The sequence below is a fragment of the Pristis pectinata genome, chromosome 4 (genome assembly GCF_009764475.1).
Source record: "Pristis pectinata isolate sPriPec2 chromosome 4, sPriPec2.1.pri, whole genome shotgun sequence".
In the NCBI taxonomy this organism is placed as follows: Eukaryota; Metazoa; Chordata; class Chondrichthyes; order Rhinopristiformes; family Pristidae; genus Pristis; species Pristis pectinata.
Window position 1 is genome coordinate 53,054,836 of NC_067408.1, and position 23,525 is coordinate 53,078,360.

The 23,525-nt window shown below is 43.3% G+C and overlaps 1 protein-coding gene across 3 annotated transcripts in view; it reads right to left on the reverse strand.

Annotated features, from left to right (window-relative positions):
* The window catches only part of adam19b (ADAM metallopeptidase domain 19b), a 134,619-nt gene that overhangs the window by 19,197 nt on the left and 91,897 nt on the right, over window positions 1-23,525 (reverse strand). For all 3 annotated transcript variants that reach the window (XM_052014409.1, XM_052014408.1, XM_052014410.1), the window contains 7 exons: window positions 21,786-21,963; window positions 13,944-14,033; window positions 13,136-13,331; window positions 11,134-11,242; window positions 7,844-8,048; window positions 4,887-4,964; window positions 2,134-2,242 (listed from right to left, as the gene is read on the reverse strand). In XM_052014409.1, coding sequence (XP_051870369.1) covers window positions 2,134-2,242; window positions 4,887-4,964; window positions 7,844-8,048; window positions 11,134-11,242; window positions 13,136-13,331; window positions 13,944-14,033; window positions 21,786-21,963 — 965 coding nt within the window. The remainder of the gene's footprint in view (window positions 1-2,133; window positions 2,243-4,886; window positions 4,965-7,843; window positions 8,049-11,133; window positions 11,243-13,135; window positions 13,332-13,943; window positions 14,034-21,785; window positions 21,964-23,525) is intronic.

A 23,525-nucleotide genomic window follows, 5' to 3' on the forward strand; every position in this document is an offset into this window, starting at 1 on the left:
ATCTGACCGACTCCTACAAACAGATGAAACAGGAATAGGGAAAGAGCAGCCAGTCCATCAAACCTGCCCCACAGTATGGGGCTGAAGTGCTTCGCTGGCTTTTCCACTCAGAACCACCCATTCACCAGTCATCAAGTTCCTGACTCCCCAATCTGCATCTTACAAAGTGGAAGCCCGAGATAGGCTGGAGGTCAGTGGCTGGTGCATGTGACTTCCTGCTTCCCCCTGGACTATCCAGTTCTAGGGCACACACCCTGGGCCAAGGGGATAGATGCACCTTACATTTGAATGGGGTCCCTGTCCTTGATTGAAAAGGCAAGTTGTTTCCTTTTCCAATTTATTTTATTATAACATTTTAAATAAATTTCTAACTGTCTAAGGTATTTTTAAGTAAAATTAATATTTTAATTTGTTTTTTTTAATCAGTTAATATACTCAATGACTCAACATCCAAAGCTCTCTGAGGTAGGGGACTGCAAAGATTCACAACCTCAGAGGAGAACTCCTCCTCATTCCCATCAACCCCTCTCCTTGAGACTCACTCAGCCCGCCACCACATATGGGCAGCAGGGATTTGGGTGGTACAGCAGTGAAGCAAAATTGCCAGAGATGTCTAATAAAGGATTCAAAGCCCTTTGACAGCAGCAAATTATCAGGAGCAAAGTAAAACCAAACTGCTGGAGGAACTCAGGGTCTGGCAGCATCCATGGATGCAAAGGGATAGTCAATGTTTTGGGTTGAAACCCTGCATCAGGACAGACCAACTCAGTCCTGATGCAGGGTCTCAACCTGAAACATTGACCATCGCTTAGCCTCCACAGATGCCGTTAGACCCAATGATATCTTCCAGTTTGTTTTTAGCTCCAGATTCCAGCATCTGCAGTCTCTTGTGTCTATCAATCCTTGGTGTCTCACAGCGTCTATACCCGAGATATTTAAGTTTCCCTTTGCTGATTGCTCCTGCTCATTGTTCTTTCATTGAAGCAGTGCGATTTTCGACTATAAAAGCATGCAAAGATATCTGCAGCCTCTTGTGTCAGCAAGTTATCAGGGTTGTTCGGGGATGGGGCCTTGGGTACGCCAACTCAGGCTCGGCTGCTGCTCGAGGCTCATTCCTCCTCTCAATTGCTGCAGCAATCAGGCCTTGATCATGATTGGAACTCAGAGCCACATATAGCAAGTCAGACCATGGGAAGAGTGTGTGGGGCTGGACAAGTGTGGGCAGTGGGCAGGATCAAGCACAATGTGGAGCACTTCTCCCACGCCATCTCTCTCACAGCCACATAGTCTCCCAGGACAAGGATAGAGTCAGAGGCAACAAAGAGCTGCAGTAATTTTCATAAATTAGCAAGCGCTCCACTTCAAATCCAGAAAGTTCCCACAATTTGCAGGCTTGGTAATATAATCATTAACACTCTTCCCTAACCAAGTATAGTAACTGCTGGTTTGAAAGTTTCATTTGATTGCCTTTACAGCCATTCAGTGGTGGACCGAGTGTGCTGGCTTTCTGCTGTGTGAAGTAATGGTTCCTGACATCATCTCTCTATGGTCTGTCCCTAATTCAATGTTCTCTAAATTCCCTGCTTTGTTCCCAAAGGACTTTTAATTGAGTTATCTAAAATACTGCAATTAGATCATTCCTTAATCTACTAAATTGAAGGAAATATTCTACATTCTAATTTAACTCTTTTAGTCTCAGTGTCATTCTGCTGCAATAGAGTCATAGTGCAATACAGCACGGAAACAGGGCCTTCGGCCCAACTCCTCCATGCCAACCAGGATGCCCACATTTGGCCCATATCCCTCTAAACCTTTCCTATCCACAAACCTGTCCAAGTGACTTGTAAATCTTGTTGTAAATGCCTTGTAAATGCATCTACCTCTTCCTCCTGCAGTGTGTTCCACGTATGGACCACCCTTTGCCTGAAGAAGAATCTTTCCCCTCTCAGCTTAAACCTATGCCCTCTAGTTTTTTGGGCCTTTTCCCTGGGAAAAAGACTGTGTGCATTCACCCCATCTATGCCCAATATAATTTTACATTGTGTCTGCAGCACCAGCAGTGTGCTGTCTGGAATCAAAGTGGGATCTGCCTTCATGCAGCATTGTGACAATGGACCCTCATTCTTCACTTACAGTTGGGCTTTCCAACTCCACCATCCACACTGCCTCCATAGCCCGGTTTGTTGCAGAAAGGTGGTGCCCAGCCAGGGTCACAGTGGCAGTTTTGGTTGTTGTTACAGACCTGGGCCAAGAGAAGGAAAAAAAAGTCAAAAATCCAATATCTTAAACTTGATTCTTCTGTCAGAAAAATATCACTGATCACCCGTCCAGTTCAACATCCCTGTTGTTTCTCCTGGAGCTTTCCCTTCCACAGCACTCCCCTCCATGATTGCCACCTCACTTAGAGCCTCAGTCCCTCGAGACAGGGCTCCTGTGTGTCGCAGGGTTTATTCACCTCCATTTACTGTCAAGTCTTCTGCCTCATGGTCCCAGCACTCTCTCTAAATCCCTCCACCTTACTAGTTACAGGCCATTCACAGGTTAAGAATGGCCAACTTATGGACAACCACTACATGCAAACAAGCTCCTCCATAATATTATTAAATTCAAAAGTCTGATGTACGTAACATGCGTTTGCTCCTACAAATGGCAGAGCTAGTTTCCTCTCACTCTCCACTTATTGTAAGTGTTCTTTTTTAATCAGCCTGTGTGCTGTTGATGCCATTCATTTACAATACTGTGGAGGTATGGTTACCACATCGAGATATTTTTGTGTATTTTCTGGCTTATGGACAAAATTGACTTAAGGACGTCTGTAAAAACGGAACCCATTGGTTATCTAGGTACGGTCTGTATCTCTGCCTTCAGCTGTCTTCTCTAAACTTCTCTCCATGCTCATGCCTTCATTCACCTCCCTAGCTTGCTGTCAATTGTGATGTAGTGCTCATCACCTCTCCAGTTTAGTTCATTGTTGACCCTTATGGGAGTCTTGAGCTTGAACCATGCAGGTATGCAATGCAAGTTTATAACCCTGCGGAGACTAGGCAACATTCCACACAGATTCATAGAGTTATCCGGGACGGAAACAGGCCCTTCGGCCCAACTCATCCATCCCAACCAAGATGCCTATCTATGCTAATCACATCTGCCCGCGTTTGGCCCATATCCCTCGAAACCGTTCCCATCCGTGAACCTGTCCAAATGTCTTTTAAACATTGTAATTGCACCTGCCTCTGCCACCTCCGCTGGCAGCTCATTCCATGTACCCACCACCTTCAGTGTGAAAAACATGCCCCCCATAGCCTCTTTCAATCTTTCCCCTCTCACCTTAAACCTTTGCCCTCTCATTTTAGACTCTCCTACCCTGAGGTGCCAAAGGAAGACAGTATTAAGAGTACAGGAACCGGATGTGTAAAAGTGATTGGAGCTATTTGCTCACTGGACTGATTGCACAGAATGACCTACTTTAATAATGAGAAATTAATGATTAAGACAGAACTAATGAATCTGTGCTTAATACAAAGAAATCAAGCATTAAAGGGTATTATTCAGGAGCTGAAACATCTGAAGGTACGTGTGGGTAAGAGAATCCTTCAGGACAATTTGATCAACCTTCTCAAAAAACTGACACCAACATCTCCCCAACAACAAATCTCTCCTCCATATCCTTGCCCCAACCCTCACAGAAATGACAACTTCAACCCCAGGTCTCTGGAATATCGACCAATCTCATTTAGTGTGGCACACGACTCTCAATCATTGCTACAATGTCATTTGCACTAATTTAACTATTTAAATATTTTATTCGTATTCTATATTCCAAAATATTATTTTCATAAAGAAATCCTCATTTCCATATAGAGGATCAATAGTGACTGTGTCAATGTCAACGTTGGGAGCCCATTGCAAAGATCAGTGAACTATAGGTAGGAGGATGTCTGTAAAATATCGTATATATTGTAGGTAGGAGGGAAAAGCTATGTCGGCACAACATTGTGGGCTGAAGGGCCTGTTCTGCGCCATGTTCTATTGTTTGTGCCAACTTGTTTTGAGTTTGCTCCCTTAAAATGTAGATTCTTCCGTCTGGATGCAGATCAGAAATAGGTCCTTGTAGTTTTTGTTGTTGGTCTTCTAAAGAGTGGGGAGAGCAGGACATGCTGCAGCTGATAACCTTGTTAATGCCCAGTAACTTCTCCACAAAATCCATCTGCTCAGTCATTCTGGGTGCCTCCCTATTTGTCTTCACATCACATGGTATGTGGGATAAGGGAGGTTGGGTGTGAGTGGGAGAACCAACTCAGATGGTGTTGTGACTATATCTGGGTGGAGACTTCACAAATCAGGTAGGGGCAACCCTGGAAGATAATCAGCTCATCGATGGTCACAGCCTTTTTCCCAGGGTAGGAGATTCTAAAACTAGAGGGCATAGATTTAAGGTGAGAGAGGAAAGACTTAAAGGGGACATGAGAGGATGTGAGGAGCAAGTTTTCCCCACACAGAGGGTGGTGGGTATATGGAACAAGCTGCCAGAGGAAGTGGTAGAGGCAGGTACAATAACAACATTTAAAGACATTCGGACAGGTACACAGATGGGGAAGGTTCAGGGCGATATGGGCTAAATGCAGGCAAATGGGACTAGCTCCGGTGGGCAGTTTGGTCGGCATGGTCAATTTGGGCTGAAGGGCCTGTTTCCGTGCTGCATTACTCTATGACTCACTTCAAACCATAGGACTCTGAAAGACTCTAGGAGGTTGTGCTTTCTGTAGGTGTTTCACTAATTATGAACATTAAGACCCAAATTTCAATAATAGTGTAATTCACAGCTCACCCCAAAGTTCCTTGATTAAAGATAGATGGCGTTGAACCCGGATGTGTTTCACACCTACCCCGTGGTTGTGACATTTTGCAGCACACTCATCAGTAGCCAGGAAAGAAGCATTCTGACACTGTCCTTCAAAGCAGATCTGTTGGAATAAAGAAATATTCAGCAACATTCTTACATAGGTGAACTAGGTTAAAATCCTGGAACTCCTCAACCTAACCATATCATAAGCATGGAAATAGGCCATTCGACCCACCACATCCACACTGACCAGTGGGCACCCATCCATATCAGTCCTATCACCAAGGCAATTCAAGTGCTCGTCTAGACACTTCTTGAATGCTGTCAGTGACTCTGCTTCCAGCACTCTCTCAGGCAGTATATTCCAGGTGCTCACCACTGGATGAAAAAGGACCCCCTCGAAATCACTCACTCCTTACCCTAAATTTAGGTCCTCTAATGTTATTTACCTTTGATATGGGGAAAAGTTTCTTGCAGTCCACCCTTTCTATACCCCATATAATTTTATATACCTCAGTCATTTCCCCTCTTAACCTTCTTTGCTCCAGGGAAAACGGACCTAGGCTCTCCAGTCTCTCCTCATAACTGAAACACTCCATCCCAGGGAACATCCTGGTGAATATCCTCTGCACCCTCTCCAGCACTATCACATTTTGTGGGGATACAGTCAGCAATGAGACTGCAGTGGTTCAAGCAGACAGCTCACCACCTCTATCTGAGGGCTCATTAGCGATGGCAAGTAAAGCTGAAACAAAAACAGAAGACACTGGAAGAACTCAGCCAGCATTTCTGGAAAGAGAAACCAGTCAACTAGTCAGGGAAACCTTGCTCAGAATGAGGGGAAGAGTGCAGGGTTTACAATGTTCAAAGCAGAGCTGGAGGGAGGAGATGTGAGAAAAAAGACTATATGGAGATAGGTTAAGAAAGATCACATGATAAGGGGCCTGAGCACTGACCGTTAGCAAGGCATTTGATAGAAAGGTGAGAGTGGGATAGAAGCATGATAATGGGAACCACTGAGAAAGCTGTTTTCCTGAAGATAGAAAATTCAATGTTCATTGCTAAAGTTTGCAAATGCCCAGATGGAAGATAAAATGTTGTTCCTCTTGTTTACTTTGGGCCTCAATGTGGCAGTGGAGGAGGCCACAAGCAGAGAGATCGGAATGGGAGAGGGATTAAGAATTAAAGTGCCTTGCAACAGGAAACTCAGGATCACCTCTGTGGACTGAGCACAGATGCTCCACAGTGATCACCCAATCTGTGTTTGGTTTCTCCAGTGTAGAGGAGGCAGCATTGTGAAAACTGAATGCAATAGACTAGATTGGAAGAAGTGCAGGTGAATTGTTGCTTCACCTTGAATGATTGTTTGAGTCAAAAACCATACTGCTGGAGGATCTCAGCAGGTCAGGCAGCATCTGTGGAAGCAGAGGGATGGTCGATGTTTTTGGTCACTAGCCCAGCCTTTAATATATTGAATCAGAATCCGGTTTATTATCACTGACATCGGCCGTGAAATTTGTTGTTTTGCGACAACAGTACAGTGCAAGACATAAAAAATACTATAAGTTACAAAAATAAATAAATAGTGCAAAAGAGGAATAACGAGGTAGTGTTAGAGAAACAAAGGACTGCAGATGCTGGAATCTAGATGAAAAACATGATGATGCTGGAGGAACTTAGCAGGCCAGGCAGCATCCATGGAGAAAAGCAGGTGGCCAATGTTTCGGGGTCAGGACCTTTCTTCAGGATGAAGTAGTCTTCATGGGTTCATGGACCGTTCAGCAATCTGATGGCAGAGAGGAAGAAATTGTTCCTAAATCATTGAGTGTGGGTGTTCAGGCTCCTGTACCTCTTCCCCGATGGTAGTAATGCTAAGGGGGCATGCCCCTGGTGGTGACAGTCCTTAATGATGGATGCCGCCTTTTTGAGGCACTGCCTCCTGAAGGTGTCCTTGATGGTGGGGAGGGTTGTGCCCATGATGGAGCTGGCTGAGTCTACAACCCTCTGCAGCCTGCACATTGGACCTTCCATACCAGGCGGTGATGCAACCAGTCAGAATGCTCTCCACTGTACATCTGCAGAAATTTGCAAGAGTCATTGGTGACATACCAAATCTCCTCAAACTCCTAATGAAGTAGAGCCACCAGTATGCCTTCTTGGTGTTGGGCCCAGGATAGATCCTCCAAGATGTTGAAGCCCAGGAACTTGAAGCTGCTCACCCTTTCCACCACTGACCCCTCAATGAGGACTGGTGTGTGTTCTCCTGACTTCCCCTTCCTGAAGTCCACAATCAATTCCTTGGTCTTGCTGACATTGAGTGCGAGGTTGTTGTTGCGACACACTCAACCAGCCGATCTTTCTCACTCCTGTCCGCCTCTTCATTGACTATCCTCATTGGGTATCTTTCCTCTCCACTGTCAGTCCTGATGCAGGGTTTTGAGCTGAAACATCGACAATTCCTTTCCCCACACAGATGCTGCTTGACCCATTGAGTTCCTCCAGCAGATTGTTTGTTGCTCCAGATTCCAGTATCTGCAGCCTCTTGTGTCTCCTTGTCTGAGAGGAGAAATTCTTCCTTAACTCTGTCTGCTATGGGCTACATTCTTAAACAATGCCCCCTAGTTCTAGATACCCCACAAGGGGGACTATCCTTTCAACATCCACCCTTTCAATCCCACATAGAATCTTATATATTCCAATAAGATTACCTCTCATTCTTTCGAACTCTAATGCAAGAATGTGAGATTAAAACTGCATACAGTACTCCAGATATGGTCTCACCAGTTGTAGCAAGATTTTCCTACTTTTATACACCATCCCATTTCTGATAAAAGCCAAACTTCTATTTGCATTCCTTGATAATTGTTGTGTCTCCACACAAACTAAGAACATCTCATATGTTTCAAAGTCAATTATATAAATCAAATATATTTGCTCATTTTGACCTACAGTCCAATAATAGCTCACACCCTCTTATTTCACCTAGGTAGAGTAACTTACGTGGTTGTCAGTGCATTTTGTTCCAGTCATGACCAGTCCTGGATCCAGCATGTCCCCTTCCAGCTCAGGAGTTGTGTACACATGGGTTCCCCTACACTGTACCCGCTTCCCGTTTACCGTTATTGTGGTGTCTATGGCAACAGCATTCGCCTCAAGAGGCTTCTGAGCGTCACTTTGGCACTGTATTTTCCCACATTTGGCATTCCTTTAATTATAAAAAACATAAATAAACGTTAAACCAATTCTGAGAAATCATGGAGTTATAAAGATTTCAGCCCACCAAGACTGTGTTGACTGAAGTGGTACTGATCTTTGTTATTGACTCAACAGAGTATGTGTGATGCTGAACATTCAACCTGTCCCTTTGGATTCATGCGTTTTTGTCATAAAAAGGTTGTTCAATTAAACATACTTTTTAGTAGGTCATCTTGTGCCAAACTTCAATCCTCTGCCTTTCTGTTGGTGCTCACCATTCCTTTATCTTCCATGCTGCATCCTCCCTCATGGTCTCCCCAATTTCCATCCCTCCCATCACTTTCCCCATCTGTCTGTTTATTTCCCCTGTCCATTCATGCTCCTGTTCTCCTCATTGTCACCTATCCCATTCCCCCTTTCTCTTTTATCACATTCTTCCTCCTATGTTCTCTCCAGCTCTCTCTCTTTCTTTCCCTTTATTACTTCCCTCCAGAGTGAAGTAGCAAATTTTATTGGGAGCTTAACTGGACTTTGCACGTTCTCCCTGTGAACACATGGGTTTCTCCCTGGTGCTCTGATCCCAAAGATGTGCAGGTTGGTAGGTTAATTGGTCACTGTACATTGTTCCAAGTGCGTAGGTGAGTGGTAGACTCTGGGGGGAGTTGATCAGAATATCGGGAGATTAAAATGACATCAGTGTAGGATGAGTGATTAGTAGGCTCAGTGCTGCTGTGAAGTATGACTCTATGCAGCTAGATCTCATAATGTAGGGTTAATCACTGAACTTCAATGTTGAAAGGTTTGCTATAGAAGTTTTATTACCCTGTGGCCATACTTTGTTATATATACAGGGGACCCCTGTGTTATGGGGGGGTTGCATTCCTAGAAAGTGGTTTGTATCGTGACTTTTCATGACACTAACCTGTGTCACCTGTGTATGCATCAAGAAACGCAAGTTGAAAAAAACATTGTGCTGAGTTAACTTTTTCTCACACAGATTCCATGAGGGTGAATTTTACTCTGTATCTTGGGTAGTGCTTTGTGAATTTGTTAAGGGCCAATTTCCATAACCCGAACAGCCATAACGCAGAGGTCACCTGTACTAATATGGTCAGTTGTCAGTGTGGTTGAATAGTAGCATTCTCACCTTTAAGTCAGAAGGTCATGGGTTGTTTTGCTCCAAAGATATAATCAAAAATTCTCAGCTAACAGTCCTGTTCAGTACCAAGTAATATCTTTCAGGATGAGATGCTAAACCATAGCCGTCTCATGGAGTCATAGAGTCATACAGCACAGAAACAGGCCCTACGACGCAACCGGTCCATGCTGACCAAGATGCCCATCTAAGCTAGTCCCATTTGCCTATGTTTAGCCCATATCCCTCTACACCTTTCCTATCCATGTACCTGTCCAAGTACCTTTTAAATGTTGTTAATGCACCTGCCTCAACCACTTCCTCTGACAGCTTATTCCATAAATGGACCACCCTCTGGGTGAAAAAGTTGCCCTCAGGTTCCTATTAACTCTCTCCCCTCTCTCATTAAACCTAGTTCTTGAGTCCCCTACCCTAGGAAAAAGACTGTGTGCATTCACCCTATCTATGCCCCTCATGATTTTATACATCTCTATAAAATCACCCCTCATTCTCCTACACTCCAATGAATAAAGTCCTAGCCTGCTCAACCTCTCTCTAAAACTCAGTCCCTCAATTCCCGGCAACATTCCCGTAAATCTTTTCTGCACTCTTTCCAGCTTAGTGGCATCTTTCCTATAGCAGGATGACAAAACTGAACACAATATTCCAAATGTGGCCTCACCAACTTAACACCCCAACTTCTATACTCAGTGCTCTGACTGATGAAGGCCTGCATGCCAAACTCCTTCACCACCCTATCTACCTGTGACTTCACTTTCAGGGAACCACATACCTGAACTCCAAGGTCCCTCTGTTCCTACAACACTCCCCAGGACCCTACTGTTCACTGTGAAAATCTTACCCTGATCTGTCTTCCCAAAATGTAGCATCTCACACTTACTGAATTAAACTCCATTTGCCATTACTCAGCCCACTTTCCCAGCTGATCAAGATCCCTCTGTAAGTCTGGATAACCATTTTCACTGTCCATGACACCACCAATTTTATGTCATCTGCAAACTTACTAACCATGCCTTGTATGTTCTCATCCAAATCGTTGATAAAGTCCTAGCCTGCTCAACCTCTTGCTAAATCTCAGTCCTTCAAGTCCCGGCAACATCCCCAAGTAACAATGACAATGGGTCAGCACCGACCCCTAAGGTATGCCACTGGTCATGGGCCTCCAGTCCAAAAAACAATCTTCCACCATCACTCTCTGCTTCCTACCATCAAGCCAATCATGTATCCAATTAGCTAGCTCTCCCTGGACCCCATGCGATCTAACTTTCCATAGCAGCTTACCATGCGGAACCTTATCAAAGGCCTTACTGAAGTCCATATAGACTACATCTACCACCCTGCCCTCGGCAACCTTCTTGGTTACTTCTTCCAAAGACTCAATCAAATTTGTGAGATATGGTCTCCCACGGATAAAGCCGTGCTGACTCTTAAGTGGATAATGAAAACTGTATTGCATTGTTCTCCCCGGAACCTCATTAATATTTTTCCCTCAGCTATTACAGTACAAAATATAGATTATCTGGCCAATGCCATCTGTGGGAGCTTGCTGTGTGTACCACATTTGCTTGAAGGCACTGATGACTAAAGAATTTTATTGGTTGTTAAGTCTTTTGGGATATGCTAAGGTTGTGGAAAAATATGAAGATAAATTGCTTCTTTCTGTTCTCCAGTTGATACATTAATCTTTCACAACGTTAGACAAGCAACAAATAGAAATCAGCAAATCTGCCTTTGTGCATCTATGATTTTTCTTTGAAGTCAATGGTTGAGAAAATTGTGGGTTGATGGTGTGACACTGATTGCCCACTGCACTGGTGCTGCTAACCATTTCCAGGTTAACCAGTCCTCCCCTCCCAGCCTCACTGCTCCTCTGCATGAGATGAATCAGATACAGATGGAGAAACTAGTCGTCACCAAAAGACTGCAGCTGCCTTCGTACTTGGCCTCACACTTGCGGTAACTTCCCCGATGATCCTTGCCACAGTTGCCGTATGTGTCCCCGGCATCATTCACTTTTTCAAAACATTTTGTTGGAGCAACACGAGCCCCTGAAACAACAGAGAAGATGGTCAGGGGTACACCTTCAATTGGGGAACAGGACCTCACTCAAAAATATAAACAGGAAATGCCAGAAAATTCTCAACAAGCAGCAACATCATTCAAAGCATGAAACAGTAATTTTAAACTTACTTGCAACAATCAGCAATTTTCTTCAGCTAAGAAAACCCACCAAAATATTGAAGCAACATCAATAAATGTCAGAACAACATCTCCACATTGACCATGTGAAGATGGAATGGCCTGTAATCTGAGCCAACAGCTCACTGCAATCTTGCTGCATGCAGGCATGGGCAGCTTCACTGTCTGAGGAGACACAAGAGACTGCAAATTTGGAATCTGGAGCAAAAAACAAAGTGCTGGAGGAACTCAATGGGTCAAACAGCATCTGTGGAAGTGAAGTTCCGGTGAAGGGTCTCAACCTGAAACATCGACCATCCCTTTGCATCCACAAATGCTGCTTGACCTGCTGAGTTCCTCCAGCACTTTGTTTTTGCTCCACTATCTGAGGAGTTGCAAATGAGATTGAACATTGTGCAGTCATCAGCGAACATCCCCAATTTTGACATTATGACAGAAGGAAAGTTATTGAAGAAGCAGTTAAAAATTATTGGATCTGGGACACTGCCCTTCAGAACTCCTGTAGGGCTGGAATGATTGACCTCTGAGACCCACAACAATCTTCCTTTATGCAAGATACAACTCCAAGCATTGGAGGATTTCCTCTTTGATGCCCATTGACCTCAGTTTTCCTAGGGTGCCTTGATGCCCCATTCAGTCAAATGTTGCCTTTGATTTCAAAGGCAGTCGGTCTCGTCTCATTTCTGGAATTCAGCTCTTTGGTCCGTATTTGAACCAAGGCTGTGATGAGGTCTGGGGCCGTGGTCCTGGTGAAATCTAAACTAGAGCATCAATGAGTAAGTTATTGGTGAATAAGTGCTGCTTGATGGCGCTATCCATAACAGCTTCAATAACGATGCTGATTATTGAGAGTAGACCGATTGAACGGTAGTTAGGTAGATTGGATTTCGACTGCTTTTTGTGCACAGCTCATACCTGATCAATTTTCCACATTGTTGGGTAAGAGGCTAGTTTTGTAGTTGTACTGGAAGAGGTTGGCTGGAGGAACAGCTAGTTCTGGAGAACAAGTCTTCAGTACTACAGCTGAGATGTTGTCCTGTAGCCTTCACTGTATCTAGTGCTTTCAGACGATATCACATGGAATTAATCAAACTGGCTGGAAACTGGCTTCTGTGAGAGTGAGGATGTCAGAACAAAGCTTAAATGGATCTCTATTTGACATTTGTGGCTGAACATGGTTGTGAATGCATCAGCCTTTTCTTTAGCACTCACGCTGGGCCCTGCCATCACTGAGGATGGAGATGTCCTGGGAGACTCTTCCTCACATGAACAGTTTAATAATTCCACCACTATTCATGACTAGGTGTGGTAGGAATGCAGAGCTTCTTTCCCTGGCTTGGTTGCCCTGATCAATGTTAGTCCTGCAGTCAAACTTCCCATAAATGAAGTAGTAAGCTCTTCTATTGTTGTTGCTGGGAGTTTGCTGTGCACAAAATAGCTATCACAATTGCCCATATTACAACTGACTCCATTTAAAACACCCCTCATTTGGCTAAGGAGCTCTTCAGGAAACTTGATGGTGTGAAAGGGGCTTTACAAATTCAAGTTATTTCATTGTTTTGTTTATCATTCACAACACACCCCTTCCAATTATAGGTCAGCAATCAACTATAGGGCAGCCGCTGATTTTTCGACCAACCCCAGTCCATCACCACCACCTTTCCCAAAACATTCTTATTATAAAAACCAAACAGAGTGCCAAAATTGAATCCAGAGTCACTGAGACTTCTCTTCGATCTTACCAGAACCCCACAGCAGCACACACTGATTTTCGTAAGTCAGGCACATCCCATTGTAGCAATAGGCCTGACCTCCATCACAGCTGACCCCATCCATTTGGTAAAAGTTGGCTGGACAAAACTCGGAATTGCCAGAGCAGTACTCTGGTAGGTCACATGGTCCCGATGACTTCCTGCACACTGTGCCAGAGCTCTTCAACTAGAGGTAGAGAAAATTCACCACAACATGAGTGTGAGCTAGTTTGTAATACCATTGGAGGTCACAGATCAATTTCAACAGTCAGTATGTCTGGACTCATCTACACATCTACATGGGTTTACCACAAGGTTCTTTCCACCTAAGTGAGGACTCTCAGTGAACTGTGAATATTTTATTTTCTTTTTCCTTTCCTTTACTGAAGAATGTGGAGTCTGAAGAAACATCACTGAAGAAGCCCTAATAGTGTATGGCAACCATCAGTGAGTTTTGGAAACAATAATTCAGTATTCAACCCAGCTCTGTCAAAAAGGTTAAAACGTGAAGAGGTTAACAAAGAGCTTTGTCTGCTCTCTGCAGTACTTTAACATACTAGTTACTGGGCTCATCTTGGTAACCATGCTGAATTAATGTAGCAGGGAGTTAGCGTAGTTACATGGAGCTACACTGGCTCTCAGTCCCTTAATACAAGCACTGCAGATTTCTTTCCTCATAAAAAATACTTGTGCTCCTGTTAGGTTTTCACAGCAGCCTAGAAAATCTCCATCTAACGGGGGATTATTGGACATTTGCAGAACATCAAATGTGAATAAATTTAAGATAATGGGCTCTGACCTTGCAATTATGACAGCAGATCCCATGAGCACATTCTGCATTCATCTTCAGAGTGCAGTTATTAGCATTACAACAAATGTTGGTACATTCCTGAAAAACAAGTAAAAGCTATGAAGAAGAGCAGTAATAACACACACTTAAAACATAGGTTGCTGAGGTACAATGCCACATAGATTTGAGAGGTCTGTGTTCAATCACAAAGGGACTTAGAAAGATCTCCATACTCCAACCCTTAAAGAGAACCAATCAGTCTATAGCCCCTCAATAGGATGTCCTTATCCATCTCCCTGCCATTGAACAGGTTTTCATTCCCTCTCATTTTCACCAAGAATGCATTTTTTTTGGTGAATTTCAGTGTGCTCCAAAGAAAGTTTTATTTTTGAAGATCATTGAATTGCTGTGGTTGATTTAATGGTGAAGGGGTTTTGTTGGAATGTGACTGAGTTTAACTTTTCTTTCACAGATCTTATGGTTGATTTGATTCATTTTTGTTGAAGTGATATGATTGGTGAGCAAGTTCAAAATAATCAAATGCTGTCAATGGGACTGAGTTTCAGAGGTAGAATCAGCTCCCTGTCACTGCTATATACTGCATTTCCTGCTGTTGACCAGTGATGAATTTTAGCAATAATCCCATTAAAGAGCTGGAAGAGTATCACTAACATTAGCAATGCTAACAAAGGGTTTACAAGTCCAATACACAGTGAAAAAACTACACTACAAAAGAGTGCATGGGTTGGGGGTAACATATTAGCATGGATAGGGGACTGGCTAACTATCAGGAAACAGATAACTGAGGCAATTAGGTCATTTTTGAACTGGCAATCAGTAACTATTAGGGTGTCACGGTGGTCAATGCTGGGGCCTCAACTATGCACATGCTATGTTAATGACTTTGATGAAGGAATTGAATGTTTTGTAGCCAAAGAATGAAACCAATAAAAACTGCAGGTTCTGCAAACAAGTTTCTTGTTATATAAAGATAGGTGGGTTAGAAAGTTGTGAGGAGGATACAAACAGCCTGCAGAGGGATATAGATACGTAGCATAAGTGGGCATTAAGATGGCAGATGGGGTATAATATGGGGATGTGTGAGGCTATCCACTTTGAAATGAAGACTGTAAAAGCTAATTATTATTTAAATGGACTGAGAAAACTAACTGTTGCAGAACCAAGTGACCAGAGGTCCCAGCTCTTGAAACACAAAGGGTTGGCATGCAAGTATGGCAAGTAACTAGGAAGACTAATGGAATATTTACTGCAAGGGGAATGGAATAGAAAAGTAGGGAAGTATTGATTCTAAGCACTGTTGAGACTGTTGGAATACCATGTACAGTCTTGGTCTTCATATTTAAGGAAGGAAGTGCTTGCATTGGAGGTATTGCAGAGAAGGTGCAATAAGTTGATTCCTGGAATGTAGGAAAAAAGGTTGAGCAGGTTGGGTCTATCATCATTGGAATTTAAGTGAGGTGATCTTATTGAAGCATTTAAGATTCTAAGGGGATTGATAGGATGGATGCTGAGAGGATGTTTCCCCTATAGGGGATGTCTAGAACCTGGGTGCATAGTTTCAGAATAAGAGGTCACCTGTTTAAGACAGTAATGGGGAGGAATTTCTTCTCTTAAATGGTTATGATTCTTTGGATTTCTCTACCCCATAGAGCTGTGGAGAGAGAGTCATTCAATATATTCAAGGCAAAGACTGATATTTGAACTATAAGGTATGAGGAAAGAGCAGGAAAGTATTATTCAGGCCATTACTGGATCAGCCAAGATCTTATTGAATGGCAGAGCAGACTCAAGAAGTTAATTGCCTACTCCTGCTCCTCTTTCTTACGTTCTTATGTTCTATCAGCAATGGAGCAAGGAGGCAAAACTTGGCACCTCTCCTCTATTCTTAGCTAGTTCAAGGTAGGCCAGCAATCAAGGTCACAAACTTTGATTTGTATGACTTAAGTAAATATTGAATTAACCATATTACTGGAGCTTTGTAAGAAGCACACATTTCTCAGCACAGAAAACTGTAATTAAAAGTTCACTCGCATGCATCACAAATAAGGAAAAGAGCTTCCATTTATAGTGCATCATTCAGAACGTCAGAATAACCCAATATGCTTCATCATCAATTAAGTGTGGCCCCTAATGCCAAAAAATCTGGCATCTAATTTGTGCACAGCAGGGTCCCACAAACAGAAGTTACCAAATAGTTCATTTTTATTGACGTTAGTGAAGGATAAACATTGATCAACAGACCAGAGAGAAGGACTTGCTCTTCATGAAGTCATCAATATCCACCTTGGTTTAAAGATTCATTTCAAACGCAGCACTTCTGACTGTGCATCACCCCTTTGGTACTGTACTAGAGTGGCGGCCTAGATTTTGTCTTCAAGCCTCTGCAGCAGGATTTGAAAGCACGATCTCCTGGTTCAGAGGTGAGAGTCATGGCAACACCAGAACAAGTTAACAGCATGTAACAAGGCAGATCATAGCATGTTGCCTCTAACCCTTCAGAGGTAATGGTTAATAATTATTCTCAGGTTGTTCCTAACTATAGTCCTGCTACTCAAATGCCTTCTTCAGACTCACACATACATCATGCAAAGCAAAGGAAAGTGAGTTACTGCTGGCATTCCCCTCCTCTCCCATTCCACCTTTGGACAAAGGGCCATACAATCCTTGGAGGAGCCATTTCTCCGAGCTCACAGTTTCTCTCCTACGAATGTATGGCAATCGACGTTGAGAAGCCCTGCTAAAACATACCTACCTTCAGGGTATTAGTTAATGTGATGCCTCTCAGTACAGCTCAGGATAGTTTCAAGAAGGAATTTCTAGAAAACTTGGGTTGCATAAATTTCAAAACAAAATACTTCAGCTCATAAACAGAGGCCCTGTAAATTCTCTAGTAGAGGAAAACAGCCTCAGGAAGGGGACAGACAGCTGCCCAGCATAACACAGGCAAGTTCATTCAAAACTAAAGTACTTAACCCTTTTGCAAACTGCCACAGGATTCTGAATCAAAATTGCAAGTAGATTTTCTTTTAGGGAAATACAAGTTAAAGGAGACTCACCTGAAACATGAAGCTGTCTTTTCTTATTACCAATTGCTTCCTACTACAGATGTGGCCAATACTTCACAGCTGTGTGTGAAAACTTAACTGCAGGCAAATAGGCAGCCACATTTCCTACATTACTGCAGTATGTACAGTTAAAAAGCACTTCACTGTCTGTGAAGCCTCACGAGTTGATGAAAGGCATCTACATAGAAATGCAAGTTATTTCTTTCTTTGACAGCATGCCTGGCACTATCACCTCAGTTCGAGAAGAAGGCCATCACTTTGGTAAGGCTGTGAGGAGCAGGCAATAGATGTTGCCCTTGCTGGCAGTGTCAACAATCCACAAAGAAATAAATCTAAAAGAAGACCCACTGTAATATACTGCTTTCATTTCAACTAATGGCTATCAGAGTGTTTCTCCTTCAATCCTACAGATTCACACTGAAGGTTCATGCTCAAAATGGCAGATATGTACTTTCACAGTATACTCTTGGTCTATTTGATGCTAAGCACATAAGAAATTCAACCCTTACATCTGCTCCACCATTCAATGAGATCACGGCTGAGTGTCTACCTCAGTAACACTTTCCTGCAAAGACCCCTTGTTCCTGGAATCACAAGAGACTGAAGATGCCGGGAGCTGGAGCAAAAAATCAAGCTGCCAGAGGAACTCAGTGGGTCGAGCAGCATCTGCAGAGGCAAAAGGATAGCCGACATTTGGAGTCGAGACCCTGCACCAGAACTGAGACCATAAAGCGGGGATAGCCAGTATAAAGAGATGAGGAGGAGGGGTGCGACAGAGCTGGCAAGTGACAGGTAGATCCAGGTGAGGAGGGGTTGATGGGCAGATGGAGCCTAGTGGGGGAGGGAGGGGTGGAGATAGTGATGGAGGCTGGCAGATGATTAGTAGAGACAACAAAGGGCTGCAGATTGTGGAATCTGATCAGAAAGAAAGGTGGAACCAGATAAGGGAGGGATGCTGGGCATAAGGGAGCAGTGGGGAGAGGGGAGTGGACGAGGTACCGAGTAGGTAGAGTATGGCTGATAGGTAGATGAAACCAGGTGGGGGGGGGGGCGGAGAAGGAAACTGGGAAACAGGGGGCTTAGGGGGTAGGAAAGAAGGCGGTGTGCAAGAGGACCTGGGTGGATCAGGAGGAGAGAGAAAGGAACAGAGGGGGTGTGGATTACCTGAAAGTGGAGAACTCTACAGTCTACAAACCAAATGGCGTGAACATTGAAACAGGGAAGTACGATAAGGGTCGATCTTATATATTCAGGTTCGAGTTCATTCCAATGTATCAGCATGCCTTCTCTGCTGGGTCTGTTAGTTTGAGGCAGTTTTAATTCAGTTTGTCTCTTGGAAGTAAAACACCACTAATTTCTCAATAATAATCCACAGAATATGAGTTAAAATTGCACCAAAGCACAGATGCCTGGTTTTGTAGGATAATGACAGGGAGATATGACGTTATTATCCCAATAACAGAGCAATTTTGGGATTTTCACACAGGCATATAAGATCACAGAAATTCCAAATATGCTGTCAACAATTCACCACTAGGCAGCAGGATGTGCTCTAGTGTTGGATTCCCCATAAAGTTCAGTATGACAGAGGGAACTTGAACTAAATGCTCTAAGTGCTTCTCAGATTTCCTTATGAGAAAGAAAGAGGTCATTCAGTTCATCAGATCTGTGCCAGGTCTGAGTGCAATCCCCATTTCCACCCCATTCCCTGTAACCCATTCTGTCTCATATTCCTATCAACTCTACCCCAATTCTCCTATCCCCCACCAACCTACACATGGAGATAATTTACAGCAGCCAATTAACCTACCAACCTTTTGGTCTTTGGGATGTGGGAGGAAACCAGAGCACCCAGGGGAAGCCCATGCAGTCACACAGAGAACATGCAAACTCCACACAGACAGCACCAAAGGTCAGGATTGAACCCAGGTCACTAAGCCATGAGGCAGAAACTAGCTGTGCTGCCCTGTACACTGTTGCAAAGGAGCAGAGAGCAGATCAGGACAATGAAGATTGGATTATGACATTGATTTCCAGATTAGTTTTCAACTGGGTCACTATCTCTTGTTTTTTGTGAAAATTAAATTCTCTACAACTCTAAGTTGCCTCAGAAGGGTTTATATGATGAAATATGTTAGAAAAGCAGTGACAGGTGTAATGCATCTAAAACAGCTGCCATTCTGTACCAGATAGTCAGTTACCACAGAACTAATGCCAACTACCATAGGCCATTACAGCAATGAAGGAGCCACAAGGTTCATTCTGCCCACACAATTAGTTCTACACCTCTTTTCTCAGAGCTCCTTAATTTCTACCACTGAACCACGGTACCATCCAATATTTCACACTCGCTGAAGTATTCTGTGCCAAGTTCACATTAATCAAGTGAGTCTTGATTTGAATGAAAGAAAACTGCTATGAGAGCCTTCAATAAGAGTCTGGCAATTTAGAAAGAGCTTCAGATAAATTCATCAGTTGAAAAATTGTCTTTCAAATCTTTCCAAGAATTGCTCCTTTATAAACCCTCTAAGTCTTTAAAGGTGTTTAAAAGTGATGGAAGTGTTTAATACTGTTAAAGTATTTCAGGGTTTTCAACATTTAAGTTCCTTTACCTTAATTAAGTTTTTTTAAAAATGCTTTTTAATGTCTCACAAACTATTAGAAATTTCAACAGTAAAGGTGTAAAGTTTTTGACATTTCTGGCAGACTTGGCAGGGTGTCAATATTATATTCACATTGTGGATGGGACTTGTTTTGGCCAACCCCACACAATTTCCCCGATACAGAAAGCACTTCTGAAACACAAGGCCCCACCACAGAATTCCTTCCAACAGTTTCTACAAGTTCCCAGTATGAGCATCTTCAGAAATAATTTTTTTACTGCTAACCCCAAAGCTACCCATTAGTTTGCTTTGATGAATCTGGGGAAAATGGTATTAACAATAGAAAAATCACCACATCGTTACAATAAAAACTGGGACTGAGGACCTTATCTTCTAGAAAGCAGAAATGACATTGGGTGCCCGAAATAAAGACTTGTATTCCCCAGAATCAAACACCGAATAGTACAAAATTACAAAACTAAAATGTTACCAACCAGATAAGTTCAGTTTTGAATAATATCCATTATCTGAATTAAAATCCACAGTAAGTCAATGATGTCAAAAGAAGAAAATGAGGGTTAGATCAACCACACAGGGAAATTTTAACCATGACTCATAGTCTGGGAAGCTCTTAGAGAGAAAGAACTTGCACTTATTTAGTATAAAATAAAAAACAAAAATGCTAGAGATACTCAGCAGGTCAAGCAGTATCTGTGGGAGGGTAAAAGAGTTAATTTTTCAGGTCAATGACTTTTCATCAGAGCTGGAAAGATTAGAGAACAAGCATCTGTCAAAGACAAGGGAGGAGTTTCTTCAAGGTGGGACATTCTTGAAAGAGAAATAGCAGTGAATTAAACAGTAAATGAAAAGCAAAAACGGCAGATGCTGGAGATCTGAAATAAAAACAGAAAACACTGGAGATACTTAGCAGATAAGACATTATTTATTTTGTGCCTGACATATCATAGAATATCCTAAGGCATTTTACAACCAGTTCAATATGTTTTAATGTGTGGTCATTGTTTTAATGTAGGAATCATGGTGATCAACATACTTGAGCAGTATTTCATAAGTGAAAATCAGATAATGTCCAATCTAATTTGGTAATGTTGGTTGATGACAAATATTATCCTTTAAATGGAGAGAATTCCTCTGCTCTTTATAGTACATTGCTTTTAGTCTTGTTTTATATCCATTGGCTTAACATCCCATCTGAAAGACAGTTTGTCAGAAAGTGCAGCATTTTTCCAATGCTAAACCAAGAGTCAGCTTACATTCCTGTGACCAAGTCTCTGGCTGTAAGACTTGATAGCTAACCTTCCAATGTGCAGCCAAGGGTGTTTGCTAATAGATCCATATCAGACATTAGAAAACTAAAGTAATTGAGGAAGAATAGTAAAACTCAATTAAAAAGAGCAAACGGAAGGAGCTGGAGACACAAGAGACTGCAGATGCCAGAAACCTGGAGCAACACACAAAAAACTGGAGGAACTCAGCAGGTCAGGCAGCATCTATGGAGGGAAATGGACAGTCGATGTTTCAGGTCGAGATGCTTCATCTGGACTAGAAGGGGAGATAAGCAGTATAAAGGGGTGGAGGGAAAGGAGGAGCAAGAGCTGGCACATGGATCCAGGTGAAGGGGGGATGGGGTGATAGGCGGATGGGGGTGGGGAGTGTGGAAAGAGCGTGAGAAGCTAAGGGGTGATAGGTGGAAGTGACAAAGGGCTGAAGACGAAATCTGAGGGGAAGGTGGAGCATGAAATAAAGGGAGGGAGCTGTGGAGGGGAGATGGGAACGGTGGGGGAAGGGAACCAGTGGGAGGAGTGTCTGGGTGATGGCAGATGGAGAGGGTGGGGGAGGGGAAAGAGACAGGGTAATGGGGGCTGCCTAGTTCAGAGGGAGAGAGAAAAGGGACGGGGTGTTGGGGGGGGGTGAGGGGTGGGAGCAGTTTACCGGAATTCAATGTTCATGCCAGTTGGAGAATTCAATGCTCATGCTGGTTGTAGGCTACCCAGGCAGAAGATGAAGGGCGCTGATCCTAAGTGTCAACTGTCCATTTCCCTTGGTAGATGCTGCCTGACCCGCTGGGGTCATCCAGCTTTGAAACTGTTGAAACTGAAGAAGCTACTGCTCTGCCTGGCTGACGCAAGGAGCCAGCTTACCTCAACTTCCCCACAGTCACACTGCTCGCCTTCCTCTACATAGCCATTCCCGCACCTTCGCCCTCCGTACAATGTGTTAGCATCAGGCATGTTGAAGAGACACATCCCTCCACCTTCGTGCAGGTACTTCTGAAGCTCCTTTTCATTGCACTTGTTGAAAACTTTGGGAAATGGATCACTGAGGAGCAAATATTGGAAACAAATAGTTACACTTTAATTCATGTGGCATTATTCAGGATAAGGTAGAAAATACAATGCACTGTATTGAAAGCACTCCCATGCAATGCACAAGAAATATTTTTGTTAAGAAGATTGAGTTATGCTTGGTATAATGATCCTGAAGGGTAATTAGTTCAATTGCTCTCTTCAGGCATAGTTGCTGCTCGTGAGGGTTGCTTGTAGATCAACAAGCTACTTGCATCATCCTAAATCCAGTTCAGAACCCATGCACATATTGAAAACATACTGAACGTAAGATTCCCACACTAACCAGCACTGGTTTATCCCAGTCATTAATGTATTTCTATTACATGAGAAATCTGGCCACAAGTTGTCTTGTCAAGGAGGCCCCCAGTCAATGAATGACTCCTCACATTTCTCAGAGACAGCTGTGAATTACAGACTAAATACCAGACAGGGAGCTTACCCCATCATCTGTGTCTTGACAGCTTGAGAATGCCCCCAGAGTCAACCAAAACAAAGCTGGACCCATTGTAATTAAACTGGAACTAACAGCCATCTATAAACAATGCAATATGGGGAAGGCTGAGGACATTAGCATGGGAATTCTATTGTGTATGGAATGTTTATGTACAATTCACATTTGAATGTCTCTTGCTTGAAGTTCTTCAGAACTTGCATTGTGTAAGGACAGTGCAGACCACCCATACAGAAGCCTAGCTTCACAAAAAGTGGGAGGCTTGCTTGAGCATAGCTTAAAGGGGTGCTACACCATCTGCTCCATGGCTTTGGAGTTTGGCACCTGGATTCTCATACACGCATCCACATTAAGAACTTACCAAACTTAATAGCGTCCTCCCACTCCCTTCCTGTGGGTTTCTTTTAAGACCCGAACTATTGGACCCAGCCTGATCGCATCCTCAACTCCCCTCACCAGTGTAAACCCACCCCCCCACCCCATGAGAAGATCCCACCAGTGCTCCAACCCAACATTTGATGTTACAACTTCTCATGACACTTCCTGCGCTACCCAACCTCTACCTCATCCCTGGGGGCTCTCCCCATGAGCCCCTCTATGACCCATGGAGTTAGTGGAGGAAATATTTTTCCATACAAAGTGTGCAAGGCCTTTTCTATTTCATGTGTGTCTTGGGCGCCTTGTGCGGTGGAATTTTGCTGCAGGGTCCACACACACAAAACTCGTGTTGGCTCATTGTGCATCCCATGTTTAGAATGCCTTAAGAGGCAGAAGAATTTCTTGGCTAATGTCTTTGGTCCCTCGACAAACTCCATTCCCTTGGTCCGGCGTCCATGTCTGGCAACTGCCTGTGCAAAGTCAATCTCTTCGCAACCTTAGTTTTGTGCTTGACTTCGAGATGAGCTTCCAATAACATACACGTCCCTCTGACTGCCCATTTGGACCTCTGTAAGATGGCCTGACTCTGAACCCTCCTCTGCTCAGCAGCTGCTGAAATATTCATCCGTCTCTATTCCCTGCAGACATGACTATTCCAATGGCATCTTTCCCAGTATCCTAGATTCCACCCAACATAAACCTGT